General features: G+C 41.8%; 3 protein-coding genes across 3 annotated transcripts; 1 reads left to right on the plus strand and 2 right to left on the minus strand.

Annotated features, from left to right (window-relative positions):
* Positions 1-346: 346 nt before the first annotated feature.
* nsun3 (NOP2/Sun RNA methyltransferase 3) lies at positions 347-5852 on the minus strand. Its single transcript, XM_070962049.1, has 6 exons — positions 5532-5852; positions 4503-4606; positions 3896-4416; positions 2850-3004; positions 2060-2181; positions 347-1713 (listed from the first exon to the last, which is right to left on the minus strand). Exons 1-6 carry the CDS (start codon positions 5712-5714, stop codon positions 1374-1376), a joined length of 1425 nt encoding a protein of 474 aa, XP_070818150.1. The 5' UTR covers positions 5715-5852; the 3' UTR covers positions 347-1373.
* Positions 5853-6483: 631 nt separating this feature from the next.
* Positions 6484-8703, minus strand: LOC139329686 (ATP synthase F(0) complex subunit C3, mitochondrial-like). The gene is made up of 4 exons (XM_070960006.1): positions 8315-8703; positions 7709-7780; positions 7102-7301; positions 6484-6861 (listed from the first exon to the last, which is right to left on the minus strand). Exons 1-4 carry the CDS (start codon positions 8351-8353, stop codon positions 6747-6749), a joined length of 426 nt encoding a protein of 141 aa, XP_070816107.1. The 5' UTR covers positions 8354-8703; the 3' UTR covers positions 6484-6746.
* Positions 8704-11780: 3077 nt separating this feature from the next.
* rrad (Ras-related associated with diabetes) lies at positions 11781-15009 on the plus strand. Its single transcript, XM_070970528.1, has 5 exons — positions 11781-11871; positions 12131-12520; positions 13221-13294; positions 13412-13616; positions 14028-15009. The coding sequence occupies exons 2-5, from the start codon at positions 12148-12150 to the stop codon at positions 14303-14305; spliced, it is 930 nt and encodes a 309-aa protein (XP_070826629.1). The 5' UTR covers positions 11781-11871; positions 12131-12147; the 3' UTR covers positions 14306-15009.
* Positions 15010-15172: the final 163 nt, after the last annotated feature.

Consider the following 15172-nt stretch of genomic DNA (forward strand, 5'->3'; position numbering starts at 1 on the left):
TCGCTCAGAACCACCAGCCTTATATATTTGGGAGAAAGAAATAAGGGTTTCCACACATAACTGCCTTTGCAACAGTGCACTTTGTCAGCCTGTTATGTTCAAAAGGTGAAAATGTGAGAATTGTTGTGCGTTATTGTCTACGGTCTCTTTCAAAACACCTTCGGCTTCTGGTCTGAGCAATCACAGACTGATGAAAAGCTACAACACTGCCATGAAATAGTCTACTTTTCACTCAAGCATGACACGGGAACAGTGCACCCAGGTAATGAGCCACTATAAGAGATGATACTGCCTTCTCCATCACACCAAAGGGGTGTGTGATGGCAGATGTAAGATTACTTCCAGTGAGATTTAACAGCAGGACTTTATTCAGAGTAGGACAATGCAGGAGGAGGAGCAGGAGTGAAGAAAGAGAAACTGTGTGTTAATTATATCAGAACCACTCTTCTCGGTTATTAAACTAATCTCTCAGACAGGAAACTTTTAGCCTCCTGTTGAGTATGTCATGTGTGAAGACATTTGCAGTAGCGTTGTGGCACTTAGACATTAAAAAACAAACAACAGGCCAGTAAACATATCAGTCATGGGTGTTCAAACTTTTAAAAAATTCAGTGATGACTTCAGTCAGGAGGTAATCAAAATTTAATGAGCGAAACCTGATTTACTGACTTCAGGCTCAAAAGACGGAGATTCTGAACGTGAGCGTCTGCGGTGCTACCTCTTCTACTGTCAAACTGCCACTCAAAGAGTATTTAGACAGTAACGCTCACATAAAATCAAATAAAATCCACAGCATAAGCACTCACTTATAACAGAATGAACTGTGAATGAATTTTTAATGTTACAATCTGAGAGAATATTGCAGTCTTGTTGTATTATTAATTTTATTATACAGAACAACGCGGACACACGGCGTTGCGTGAAGCACTTAAAATCAGTCAGCAGCATCTAACTGTACATCTGCTGTGTCGCTAATTTCCAAAAAAGAAAAAAAATCAATAAGAAATAATGATAACAAAACAATAAATTAAAAGAGAAAAAACGTTTGTTGGGTGCTGCAGATTGAGACGCCTTTCACATTGTTTTCACATCGTCATCTGGTTCATTATTAGAAATGTACTGATTATAGCCGCTTTAATTAATGTGACAGTATGAATGATGAGAGCAAGGGTCATTCATTGCCTGCATGTGGTGACATCAACCTGTTTCCATCTGCCTGTCTGCCAAACTTGGCGTTGTGTGTGCTAATGGTAATTAGTCAGTTTGTGTGAGTGAGTTATTGAGCCGGTTCCAGGTAACAGGCGCTGTAGCAGGGAAATGTATATGTTAAGCCATTTGTTTCCACTTATCTTTTCAGCACATGAGGATACACACTATTTCCTCCTTCTAATCCGCGACAGAAACATGGGTCCCCAGGTCTTGCTGGGCTGAGGAACCACTAAAATGCCGAGTGTGTGGCGATAAGAGGACACACTGCCGTTGTGTGGCTGCAGGGATGGCTTGTGAAGCGTCTCTCCTCCATAACCAGGGTGAGCAGGACTAAATGCAAAGTATTTCGAAAAAGGAATGGCAATCTCCTCCCACAGGTCTTCAGGTTCAGCCTCAGGACAGTCTTTCAGCGCCGTCTCGACCACAGCGTAGTTCTCAGAGTTGGACAGTGTGCAGGTTGAATAGACCACGATGCCCCCTGGACGCACTGCTGATAGCGCAGACCTGCAGGGACAATACATATTCTGCACTTCATGACAGGGGACTAAATGACCATTTCAAGCCTCCATGGAACTGAGTTCTTTTCTGTTGCTTTGAAAAATCACATGGTAAAGAGGTGATTGCCAGACCTTTTTTGATCCTGACAAAATGCACTAATTGCCCGTCAGTGCAATGTAATTCTATTCTGTAGCACTGTTTGTAATTGTGATTAAGTCCCTGTTCATACACTGTTTAGATTATTTTGTGTACCACTTAAAACACAGAGGGAAAACGATGCTATCATTTTGTTTGGATCTGCTCCTCATTTGAATGTGTGGACACACAGCTTCAGGTTGGGGATTGGGCTTACCTAAGCAGCTGAGCCTGGAGCGCAGGCAGCTTGGCTCTTTCCATCAGTCTCTGTTCCCCCAGCTGGCTGCTGCAAGAATACAACCAGCTCCTGTCATTAGAACATGGAGCGTCGACTAAAACCTGCACCAGAAAGAAATGTGACGCATTCAGAGTCAGAGAGTTTGAGAGCGTCGTGGCAGTGAGAGACAGTAAGGTCAAAGAAGAAAAGCACAAGTGAAGAAAGGAAACATTTAAACAGTTAATGAAGGTAAAAGTGGATGAAAAGAGAAATGCTGGAGCCTTGCAAAATAGTCAAAGCACATGGTATATGTTCTCCACAGCACATGTGACACATTATGGTTAGTGTAGAAGAACGGTAACTCCCTCTGAACCTTTACACCTCAGTGGAGAATCTTCCTACAAATCTGTCCTCTGTGCACATTCTATACAACCATATCACAGCCACAACAGAGCTTGAATCTGTGCTGTCTGTACTACTCTATTACCCTTCAGTCTTTGTTCACACTGTGTCTTACTCTCAATATTTTCATTCTGTGCTTTCCCTTTTTTCAATATTTTCCTCCATTATCAGTCACTTTGATTCCTCCCAGCCATTTGTCTGCCTCTTCTTGGCTCCTGTTTTGAATAAATGGTTTTCTTCTTTTCTGCTGGGCTTATTAGCTTTTGTTCAAAGGCTTGCTGTTCTCATTCATGTCTAACCATGGCCTTGAAAAAGAAGCGTGACACCTCAATTTGTTGGGACACTGCAGCAAATTTCATCCACATGCTGCCAATAAACATCTCCCCACCTTGTCATATGTCCCTGCTTCACTTTGCCCAAAAGACCGTCCGTCCTGTGCAGACACAATCACTCTGCTGTTTAGTGAGAGAGGCAGAAAAGACTCCAGGGTTTTTCCCAGCCAGTCCCGCCTGTGAGGGTCTGGTTCATTACAGCAGAGAAGTGCTGGAACACAATACAGGGCTGCATTACTTATTACCAGTGTTCAATGCAAATAGGCTATTCCCAGCAGACTAAAATATTCTTTAGATTCAACTGCAGCAACTTCCATGCAAAGTATGCTTTTAATATTAACAGCCAGAGGTTTCAGTGAAAAGGCACCAGATATCCTTGAAGAACTCATTTGGTGTACAGTAAGTTATGATCTGGGGTCATTTCTTATTAAATATAACCATAAATATTTATTAACTATATGAGTTGATAAATTAATTTTAATATCAAGTATATTTCACACTTTATTGCAAAGTCATAACTTGATGTATGTACAACCCAGACTCCAAAAAAGTTGGGCTGCTGTGTGAAACTTAAATAAAAGCAGAATGCAATCATTTGCAATCAAGCCGACAACAGTTTTTTAGTCCATGCAGTACTATCCTTTAAACAATCAACAACAACCTGAGCCTTTCAATGATGCCCTTTTCATACCCAGTCATGATACTATCACCTGTTACCAGTGAACCTGTTCACCTGTGGAAAGTTCCAAACAGGTGTTTTTGGAGCATTCCACAACTTTGCCAGTCTTTAGTTGCTCCTGTCCCAACTTGTTTGAAAGGTCTTGCTGACATCAGCGCCAGAATAAGCAGATATTTAGAGAAATCAATGAAGTTGATGATGTTTAAACATTAAATATATTGCTTTGTACTGTTTTCAATTGAGTATATGTCAGAAAGGATTAGCAAATTATCACATTCTCCTTTGTTTGTTTTAGACAGCATCCCAACTTTTTTGGAATCAGGGTTGTACTCAGCAGTATGTAAGATTCATTAACCTTTTTTACTGCCTTATTTTAAAAACGGTACAAAATCCACAAATTTCAATTTAAAATACTTGTTTTACCTGGGGTGGCACACTGCATTATGGCCAAGGCTTTGCCCCCAGGAGCAGAGCAAAGATCCAAAACCTTCTCCCCATCCTTGACTTGCAAAGCGAGCACTGGAAGAAGGGAGGCGGCATTCAGGAGGTAGTACTGCTTCAGCTGGCCAGGCCTGTGGGCCTGAGAGGGAAACCGCAGTGGATATGGGTGGATGTAACATTGTAATGAAGGACGGTGCAAAGTGGGGGGAGGCTCTGATTGAATGTCCTGACTGAGTGCATGAGAGGTGCTGTCAGGTTGGAGATGGGAGTCATTAGGGGGGCACTTGGAGATGTAGTGAGGTGGCAAAAGAGAGTCTTTTCCTGCTTGGTGTTTAGAATTTGACACTTTTGAGGGGCCATTACAAAGCAATGTGGATGCATCCGTTTGTGGCAGCAATATGGAAAAGCCCTGTGATTGGAGAATCTGTGTGATGTCTGTCACAGTGCTGAAACGGTTGAGCATGACCCCATACTGCCAAGAGGGAGGGTCCAGGAGCACTGCTCTGCAGGAGAAAAGCAATCCCAGTGAAGTAAGGGTATAAACGCTGTCCCTGTGTAAGCTGCAGTAATCATTTCAGACAAACTTTACCTTACAGATGTCCACAAGTCTCCAAGTTCCTGACTGTACTGACAGTCAAACCGATCCAGCACTTGCTGACATGATGATCTTTCTTTTTTGTGTCTTTTCGGTACCTGTTACAAACAGACCGTAGTGAAAATTGTAACCTCGAGATAAAAATTATGCAGCATCCTTAAAGTAAACTCTTCCAACTTTTCGGTTAGAACATTTGCCAATTCAAAGCTGTGAGTCATATTCATGTAAAAATCATCTGGACCTAAACATCAAGTAAATGATGACCAAATCCAAAAAGTATCACCTATTGAAATGATCGATTCAAGTCTTGATATTTTACTTTCCAGCTGAAGTTTAAGCTGGATTTTCCCCTTAAACTCCTGAATTTGGGTTGAATTGAAATGTCTAGTGTTTGGTACACTCACTCCCCCTGGTGGATATTGAGTGTAAAATCAGTCCTGTTAGGAATGACTGCATGTATATTTGATTATAGAGCTTAAACGGCTAAATGTATATAGCAGATCCATAAACTATGCGAGACTAAATGGACTATTGGGCTCAAAGAGAGCCAGCTGGCCATTAGGCTGTGTTTTGAGGGACCACACTCAGGCATCTGTTGTGGGTAGCTGTGCTATATATCATCCAAATTGGTATTCATCAATTTATAAATATATATTGAGACAAAATAACATACAAAATGCCCCTCAAGTTACCCATATTACCCCATCTAGTGAGCAATCAAGTGAGCTGCTTTCCCCCGACGAACACAGTTGATAAAACTATATTGAACTACTAGAGGTTTTATCAAGTTAATATCCGGTCGGTAAGTACTGACCTTTATCTGAGAGAGTAAAGACAGGCTGTTGAAGGAGGGGCAGTTGTTAACGTTAGCAAGATAATGTAAGTCAGGTGTAAAATGTGTGATTTGACAGGCGCTGTGACCGCACGTTAGCTGATAATAAAGCCCGTCAACTGCTTTCAAAACAAGGAGACAATATACAAGCAATGCTCCCTCCCAGAAAGTGTCCCCTACCGTTTGATTACCTGGTTACTCTTGGGTCCTTTTTGCTGGTTCAGTTGTAAAACAAGCTCGGAGCCCGTGTGACAGTTATACGACCGCAACCGCCACAGAGGTGTCAGCATCAGCGTCTGAGTTCTCAAAGAAATTATCCTCCACGTCCTGTAAAACTGTATTAAAACCAAATATTTAGACATTCGTTTGTCCATGTTCACTACCTAACCTACATGTCCGAATATATTTTCATAACTGTGGAGTTCCTTAAGAAAAGGTTTAGAAAGTTTATTGCAGGGCATCTTTGCTTTCTTCGCCGTCTCGAACACGTACGTTACTCAAATCCGTCCCCCCTCAACTGACTGTTACTTCAGTTCCACCTGACAGATTACCTTTTTTCGTCACAGTGTCAGTATTGGGATATTATTCAGGTGGCTTGTGTATAAAACGCTCAGCATTCATCGATTCATCTTCAAATAAATTTTACACCCGTTATTCAACATCTTGAAATACGCTTTTGGGTTAGATACTCTGCCCGGAACGATTAAAATGTTGCCCAGAGTTGCTTCTTTTTCCCTAAAATCCGCTGGAAAAGTTGGATATAAACTTTGATTTCGCCCGAGGCAAAACTTTAATGCTTTCAGGTAGATAGAGCACACCTCTGAGATCACGAAAATACCGTTTGAAGGTACAAGTAAAAGAAAGTTTGTATTTCAACGTACACATTGCTGAGGACACGACAGGGCTAATATTAACTCTAATTTAGCTAGCTAGCTAGCCAGGACTTTGAAACAACGTTAAATTAGCAAACAGAGTTTTTGACAGTTACTTTGGGTCTGCTTAAGTTTTCAACAGTAAATAGGTTAATGAAAACGGCTGATGTTAAAACTTGAGCAATGCAGAACTGCTTTTTCAATCTGAATCATCACAAAAAAATAAAACAGAAAACCAACCTACCATTCACAAATATACAAAGACACACAATGAATTAAACTTTTTACTTCTGTTGGTTGCATGTTTGTTAACAAAAACATTTGATTAAATATACAACATAATGGTAAACCCCTCATTAAAATGAACTGGGTTTACCAGAGTTTCATATCAGTGGGTTCACAATCTTTTAAGAAACACCAATGAACAAGAATAGGCAACATAAGATGAAATCATTGTACCATTCAATGGTATCTCAAAATGCTAATTCTTGTTAGCACTGTGATGTATTCCTTTACAGCAAATGCCAAAGTGGTTTACATGGCAAACAGGATAAGGAATGCAACCATCAGACAAAAAAGACCCATAGCTTCAGACAGAGCGAAGCCCAGGATGGCGTAAGAGAACAGCTGCTGCTTCAGAGAGGGGTTCCTGTAGAGACAGAGAGAGGCAGCTGAGACGAGCTGGAGGTACAAAGCGTTCAAAGTACAGTAGCAGAGACATTTCAGTGAGCGGACACTGCCATAACCTGAAGAACTGTATGCATGTGACCAAATAACCCTATCAACAACTGGAAGGCATTAAGGCAGCACAAACTCTTAACAATGTTGACATCAAGACATCATTCCTTTTACTTTACATTCCCTCCTTGATGGACAGTGTTTAACGTACCTGGCATATCCAATAATAAGGCTACCGAACACTGTGCCAATTCCAGCACCAGATCCAGCCACTCCAACAGTGGCAGCTCCTGCTCCAATGAACTTTGCAGCAGTGTCGATGTCGCGGGTCAAAGCGCTAGTCTGGAACCCCCGCACTGCCAGCTGTTGCTGGGAGGACACAATACTCTGCGGTGCCAGGAGTGAAGCAGTCTGAAAAGCAGTAATCCAAAAAAAAAGTTAGCACAAAACAAAGCAGTACAGGATCACAAAAGAGATATTTTTTTCAACGTTTTTCTTTGTCTTGTCCCTCTTTGTATGTGAGCAACAACGCAATGAGAATAACATAGTAGGTTAATGGAGCTGTGATAGCTTCAGAGTGCCTCTTCTCCTCTGTGTCATCTTCTTAGCCATGTGATGCCATGAGTCGATACTGTACATTTTGTTTTAAGTGTTTATAATGTTTGCGTGTATGCTGTCTGAAACACTGTATTGCTGCCATCTTGGCCAGGGCTCCCTCAAAAAAAAAAAAAGAGATTTCAGATTCTATTGAACCGGGTGGGATTCACCTTATTAAATAACAGCTTAAAAAATAAAAAGAAGAACAGATAGCTGCTTACGTCTGCTTTCCTGGCATCTGAGACTACTGCTGCAGAGAGTGGTCTGCACAGAGCCCGAGATCCAGCACGGACCTGTATCAAACAAAAAAAAAAAAGACATTTATTTGAGACAATCACGCTCTGATGAGATGCTTTACCAGCATGTTATTGACATCTGTCTGTCTTTGAATTCAAAATACATCAGCTCTGCTCGAGGCAACGAGCATGTGGTTTCACCTGAAGTGATATTTGACTTGTAGACAATATGGTAAAATCCAGCAGTGAGTCCTTATAGTGTTGCTGGATTCTGCTCCAACGATTTAAATGATACTCATTCATTTGATGTTCAAAGGTTGAAATCAATGTTTCATACTAAGATATAGCAGATCGGCTGAGTTTTGCCCTGATAATGTGCAAAGCTGGGACGTCCTTGCAGGTGTGAGCAGGCGCTGACTTTGACAGAGGGTCAAAGACGGCTCCATATCGGACCGCCACTGTTAGCAGGCTACATTATAGCTGAACACAGACAGGTAGCTTTTTGTAACCTAACCTGATATCAACAGGTACGGTTAAGCACACTGGCAAATGACATGTAGCTGTTGACTCCATTCATTCACATAGACTCACCAGAGAGGGCGTGGAGACGAACTTAGCACAGGCATACATAACGAAGGGACGCGGTGATCAGGTCAGCCAAAGGAGCTGGCGTTGATTCAGTGTCTGTGGAAAGCAATGCACGAAACATAACAGCGAACAACTTCAGTGTGCTGGCTCTGTAACTGGCTCGCTAAATAAGAAAGGACACAGTGTGCAAAGTTAAGTGGACGCGCATGTAAGGTCAAGATTAGCTGCAAACCGAACAATGTCGCTAAAAACGAGCTAGCTGGAAAAGCAAAAGAGCTGCGCAGTGCTGTGGTCGATAGAGATACAAGGACACAGACTTACACGGACGTGTCACAATTATATAGTTAACTCTAACACAGTTTGTCACAGGAGGTTAGCTCTTACCGGTTTGTAGTAGAGGTCGAAGATGCGAGAAGGATGCGCATGCGCAATGTCACATTAAAGGGTAGACTTCCGGTTTCCTGGTGTGGGAGCTACTATCCAGTCCAGCCGTACCATCATGCCAGTACGGCATGTTGAAGTGCGTGTAAGGTTAAACTGAGACGGTGCAGAGTGCACAGAGGCGCTGTTTGCTAAAGGTTCTCTATTCTACACCTGCAGATTTACACAAAGAGAGCCTATTTGAAATAGTACAAGTGCCTGTAATGCAAACAGAATGTATTAGAATTGAATCTAGTATAGACTACAAGACTACAAATTACAGCCTCCAAATTTACTGACAAATGTTGCACCTGAGACAAAGTCTTACAGAAAATATGCATAAGCATCACAGAGGTAATTTACTGTATATCATTGTATTTGCAATACAGAAAGGGGCAGTAGTCAGTGGGACTGGTAGCTAAATATAAGTAGAAATTGATATCACCAAATGTAAACAACTTTTTCAGTCTGGATATGATATCTATATTAGAAGTTACTTAATCGGCCAGGCTGATAGATAGGCGGATATTAGTCTACCGCCGGTTGTTATTGTATTTGTCATCTGATAAGTAATCAGAAATTCTTATTACAGAATAATTTACTCAAACTGAATGTGAATATTAGCTGTGATGCGCCTGAGCTGTCACACACACAATCATACACAATACAATGTATAGTGATTTTCTTCTGTGGCTAGTTCCAGAACATATTGACAATATAGGTGACAGTGATGTATGGCAGGTGGATGAATTATGAATTATATGTGTGTGTAAAGTCACTACCTCAGGGCTTGAATGGTCTAAGGGAAGAAACTCCTCATCCTCTCTGTTTTGGCCTTCAGGCAGCAGTAACGCCTCCCTGACTGCACCAGAGGGAAGAGTCTGTTTTCCCTTGAGGCGCAGTCTGAAGTCCCTTAGGCATCTGAGGTGGCAGATGCTGACGGGGTTTCTTCACCAAGGTGTCGACCTGGCAGGGCCATGATAAGTCCTGTGATGCAGATACCGAGGTATGTGTCCACCCTCTCCACCTGGGCCCTGCTGATCCTGAGAGGATGGTAGTTCCTCTCCTGCTTCTTCACAAAGCCCACAATCAGAGATGGCATTCACAATGAGGATGTTCTCCTGGTGCCAGTTCTCCAGGTGAGTCACTTCCTCTAGGTCGGCGCTGTCTTGATTATCAGAGATCAAGCCCACCACCACTCTGTCATCAGCAAACGTGATGATGCTGGTGGAGTGATGTAAACACACAGTCACGTGTACAAGGGGTACAGCAGGGAGTTAGATATATTTTTCATGTCACGTTACATTGGCAAGCACCTTTTATGCAAACATTTCTGATCTGTGGTGAAATCAAGTGACCAAAATCTGATCTGACCTTTGGCTGAAAGTGTGTCATCACAATTCTCACTGGCTGTTTAACATTTACCAAAGTATTTCTACAAACTGTTACCACATGACCACACAATTATTAACTTTGCTATTTTATGTGAATACAGATACGAATCAGTGAAAACCAGCATGTGGAAGCTATCCAAATACAGAATAAAATTAAATTAAACCACACACATTCAGAGATAATCATGACATGCATGTGTTGTATTATTTTAGTGAAATTCAAGCAAAGACAGAATAGAGCAAAAATGCCTGTTGTGTAAAGGTTAAGGAATCCTCAAGAAAATGGAATTTGCACTTGATCCAGATTTGCACCAAAAACTAGAACAACTAAGAAAAAAACAGCTTAATCTAAGACCACCTGAGACAAACATTGTATACATTATACATATACTCTGATAAGTATATTTAAAAAAAGAATAAAAAAAAAACATCGCATTTTATATCATGATTGTTTGTTTGTCTGTTTGTTAATTATTGTATTGTTCATCTAGTCACATTTACCACATGGAGACAAAGCAGAAAATGCATTTTTGTGTTGGACAAGCTTGATGCAACGAGATCAAAAGGTTCAACCGTAATGGAAGATCTAAAGCCACAAGGGGGCAGCAAGACATCATGATCCAGCCTATGATACTCGGATATAAACATGAAATTCTGTCTCTATCGCGCATTGTGATGGAGGCTATAGTGTCCGAAAAAAATATGCATTTAAAATTATCCGGATATAACATTAAATATAAATCAACATACAGAAGTAGAATACACATAAGTAATTTGAGGCCTAGCAGGACCGTAACGAGATTTGCCTCTATTAATGTGTCACAAAGCCAACATATTTTAAATGGAAAGCAGTTTGCATTATTCAGCTCAGGCATAGATCAGTAACAGCACACATTACAGGCACAGGTCAGGCCTGTCAGCTGTGAGGAATTACAACTGCAAGTGCAAGGAATTATGTTTTTGTGGCTGCAGCCTTCATTTCTCAGATAGCAAGGTGGTGGGTGGAAAGCTGGGGATGCATGATAAATGAATGTCACCGTGTGTAGAATTTTTATGTGTTTAGAGCATTTTCAGCAACAGATTTCATATTTTGCATATATGCACAAAACTGAATTCAAGCGTGAGGATGACTTGCAGGTCTGCTATAACCAGACACCCCCATGCATTTGTCATAGAGCAGCTGCCTCACATCAACATGAAATTCCTATGATACTGCAGAATTGTAGCAATGACCTCCACCTTGCAGTGACCATGAAGCTCAAAGCTGATAAATTAACCAAGAGAAGCGATCATGTTTGCATAAAAGCATTCATCGATTGTGCCATATAACACACCTGAACACCTCTCATCACGTGGACACCCTTCCAACATCTCTAATTCTATCTCCTAAATTAATATTAAATATTTATATCACTCTCGCTTTAAGCGGGCTTTCCCTCATCAAGGATTCATCTCTGGCCGCCCCCTCAGAGGTAAGCTCTCCATTTGGCGATGCGGAAGGGAGATTCCTCAGCTCTTCCAGTCATACACCCCCTCCTCTCTATGATGTTACCGTTACGCACCGCTATAATAAGCGGAGACGTGACTCTCTGGGGCGAATCCCTGCCGACGTCACTCCCAGGCCCATATAAATAGGCTGAACAGCGACTCTGATCACACTGAAGTAAAACTACATATTCGGCTACAACATCTCTTCAAACCAAGGATTATTGGATTGTCTTCGTTGGATTTAATTGCCAGCCCCGAGTAAGTGTCTTTAATACCTATGAGGCATGTTAAGCTTTAGTTTTATAGTGTTTTTATGTTGGAGTAGAGTTGAATGAACATGGTCAGAAAAAATATTTGATATATTTGCACTCAACCTAATATATGTTTTCATTTTACAACTTGCTTTACAATGATGTTAAATTGTAGGATTTTCCTCCACTGTACAGACTTTTGCGCATTTCCTTAAAAGTAAAAGAACATTAGAACGCAGATTTACGCGTGTCACATCTTTCTGCAGACCTCGGTAAGAGCACAATGACTCTGAACAAGGGTGACAAATTGCGGAACATGGACAAGAGAAGAGGAAGCATGCCCTTCCCCATGAATCTACCAAACCTACATAGGAGAAGCATGCCCGTGGACGACCGGGACCTGCGCTCCACGATGCCACAGACGGGGCAAACCGACGAGCTGTCCAACCTCCTGCGCTGTACGTCCTACTCCCCGAACGAGCAGCACCGGGGCAGCTGCGCGTCGGACTCCTCCGACTCCGTGATCTCCACCGGCAGCGAGGCGGAGTCGCAGGTGTACAAGGTGGTTCTCCTCGGGGAGCACGGCGTCGGCAAGTCCAGCCTGGCGCGTGTCTTTGGAGGAGTTGAGGATGCTGGTCACGACTGCGATGAAGCAGGTAAATGGTGATGCTGAGGATGAGTCATCAACCCAGACAAGCCACATACACATACATTGAGGATGTCCATTGTCTTTGAAGTTGCACGTGATAATTAGGACTGTCAGAGGATTATTTAGTCAACTTAATGAACAATCAGTCTAAGAAGTACAGTCTAATGTCTGGAGATACGAGGTTCAAGGAGGGAAGCCCAGTTCTGAGATCTTAAGCATGAAATATTTTGGACTTTAAAAAAATGAAACAGCATCAATGAAGATGTGGATTTTTTAGAATTGCATAAAAGCCACACAAAGCCTTGTAAACCCCCTAAAACAGAATTATGTTTATCTGTGAGGCCGGTTATAAAGATAAGCTGATTGATTAGAAAAAAATAAAACAGTGTTCTTATTTTTGCACGCAAGCGTGTGCATGCATTGATTATTGCTATTTCCATCCACGGCGAGGCACCAGCCCTGCCCTCAGTAGTCCAGCTGTCAGAAACACATCCAACAGCATAATGTGAAGGGAAAATATAAAAGGCCAACCATGTCTTGATCACAGGCTGTGATCAACTTTCTGCTTCCAAAGAAAAAAAGGGCTAAAACCAGTGTGAAGAAAAGCAGCAACACACACTGACAACAAACACGACTGCTCAGATAAGAGATGCTTTGCTCCTCTCTCTCAGTGTTTAACACAGTATTTCTTTTTTTCCCTCCTCCAGGAAACATGTATGACAGAGCTATCGTGGTGGATGAAGAGGAGGCATCCATTGTGTTGTACGACATCTGGGAACAGGTGAGTTAAATGTTATTTATGCTTGTCCCTTTACACTGATTCATGGGTATTACATCAGCAAAAGGATGGGATCAGACATGTTTGATGCTAATCTCGGTGTCTGTTTCTTTCTTGAAGGATAACAGCCAGTGGCTGAAGGAGCAGTGCATGAGGATGGGAGACGCCTACATCATTGTGTATTCAGTGACAGACAAGTCAAGCTTTGAGAAGGCGTCAGAGCTGCGTATTCAGCTGCGTCGTGCCAGGCAGTCAGAGAACATTCCCATCATCCTTGTGGGCAACAAGAGTGACCTGGTGCGGTCCAGAGAGGTGTCTGTAGACGGTAAGTCAGTATGATTGGCTTACTTTTGACCCTGAAAATCTCACAGATGTGTGATGTGTTACACTAATATAAGTTTTAATCTCAGGGGAAGTGGGTTATGAACTTTGGTTACTTTCTAAAATCTAATATTTATCATTTGAAGCTTAAAAGCTCTTCTGAAAGCTTTTCACGACTTTGGTGGGGTCAGGCCGCATTTCTCACATGGCTGCTCAGGTTCAGGCCGGGCGTACTTCCAAGTACCACTGTAAACTAAACTATCTGCAAAGTTTTAAAACTACTATCATTCAGGGTGAATTTATGCCATTACCGTTTTCAGTTTTCAGCCTCAGTCTACTCGAGCTTCCACCTTAATGTTCTCTTAATCGACTCAATGTGCTAATTTTCCTTTCTCCACATGCTCCTTTGTTGCAGAGGGAAGTGCCTGTGCAGTGGTATTCGACTGCAAGTTCATTGAGACATCTGCGTCCCTTCACCACAATGTGCAGGACCTGTTCGAGGGCATCGTCAGACAGATCCGCTTGAGGAAAGACAGCAAGGAGGAGAACGCACGACGCATGGCCAACTGCAGGCGTAGGGAGAGCATCGGCAAGAAGGCCAAACGGTTTCTGGGCCGCATGGTTGCACGCAAGAACAAGAAGATGGCTTTCAGGCAGAAGTCAAAGTCCTGCCATGACCTAACAGTACTCTGAGGACCGGATGGGACAGACGGACAGTTTTTCTTTAGCCTCTGAAGACCAGACGCTGTGTGTGTTTTAACACTAACCCTAAAGGACTAATGGAGATGTACAGAAATATATTTTTATTTTTTAGACACCAACCAAGCAAAGAAAGGACTTGATTAATAAAACTGATATCATTATCACGATAATGGTGATAACCTGCATGAAGCTTTGCAAACATTTATTTTATTTCATTTGTTTTTGTTTGCCTTAAAACATGTTGCTGTCATAATGTGATCAGTATGTACGAAAAATCCACAAAGGCTTGTTATTTCTGATGAGTTGCAAAGATTGCTTTGCTGTTGGGTTATTGTTGTGCTCCTTTTTAGGAGGGGATTGATGTATATATTAAAACATGAATGATGCTGAACGCAACATACATCTCATTATCCTAAAAGACACGGTACAGGATAACAATACTTGGTCATCTGGGGTCATATTTACTTGAAACGCGGTACGCAGGTTCGTGCCTCGGCCAAGTTACTGAGGATTAGTCCAAAACGAGAGAAAACATCTGTCATTCTATGTTGTTCAATAACATTGAATTCAGGTTGTGAATGTAAGAGTAAAGCAATAAGTTATATTAGTCTTGTGAACCTTGACATTATTTGGAAATTCTTTGTTTACGTTGATTTCTTTTTTCAATAAAATCTAAATCAAAATCATTAAACCTTCTCTGTCTTGCTTCCAAAAGTAAAGTTTTCGCACAAAAGAAGTGGATGTTGCTGAGACGATATCCATCCTCATGAATATTCATTTGATCGCATCGGTGAAATGGAACCACACTGGCCATTGGTTTTTACAGGAAGGAAACAAGGTAGTTAAGCATGTTTATCT

The sequence above is a fragment of the Chaetodon trifascialis genome, chromosome 1 (assembly GCF_039877785.1).
Source record: "Chaetodon trifascialis isolate fChaTrf1 chromosome 1, fChaTrf1.hap1, whole genome shotgun sequence".
NCBI lineage: Eukaryota > Metazoa > Chordata > Actinopteri > Chaetodontiformes > Chaetodontidae > Chaetodon > Chaetodon trifascialis.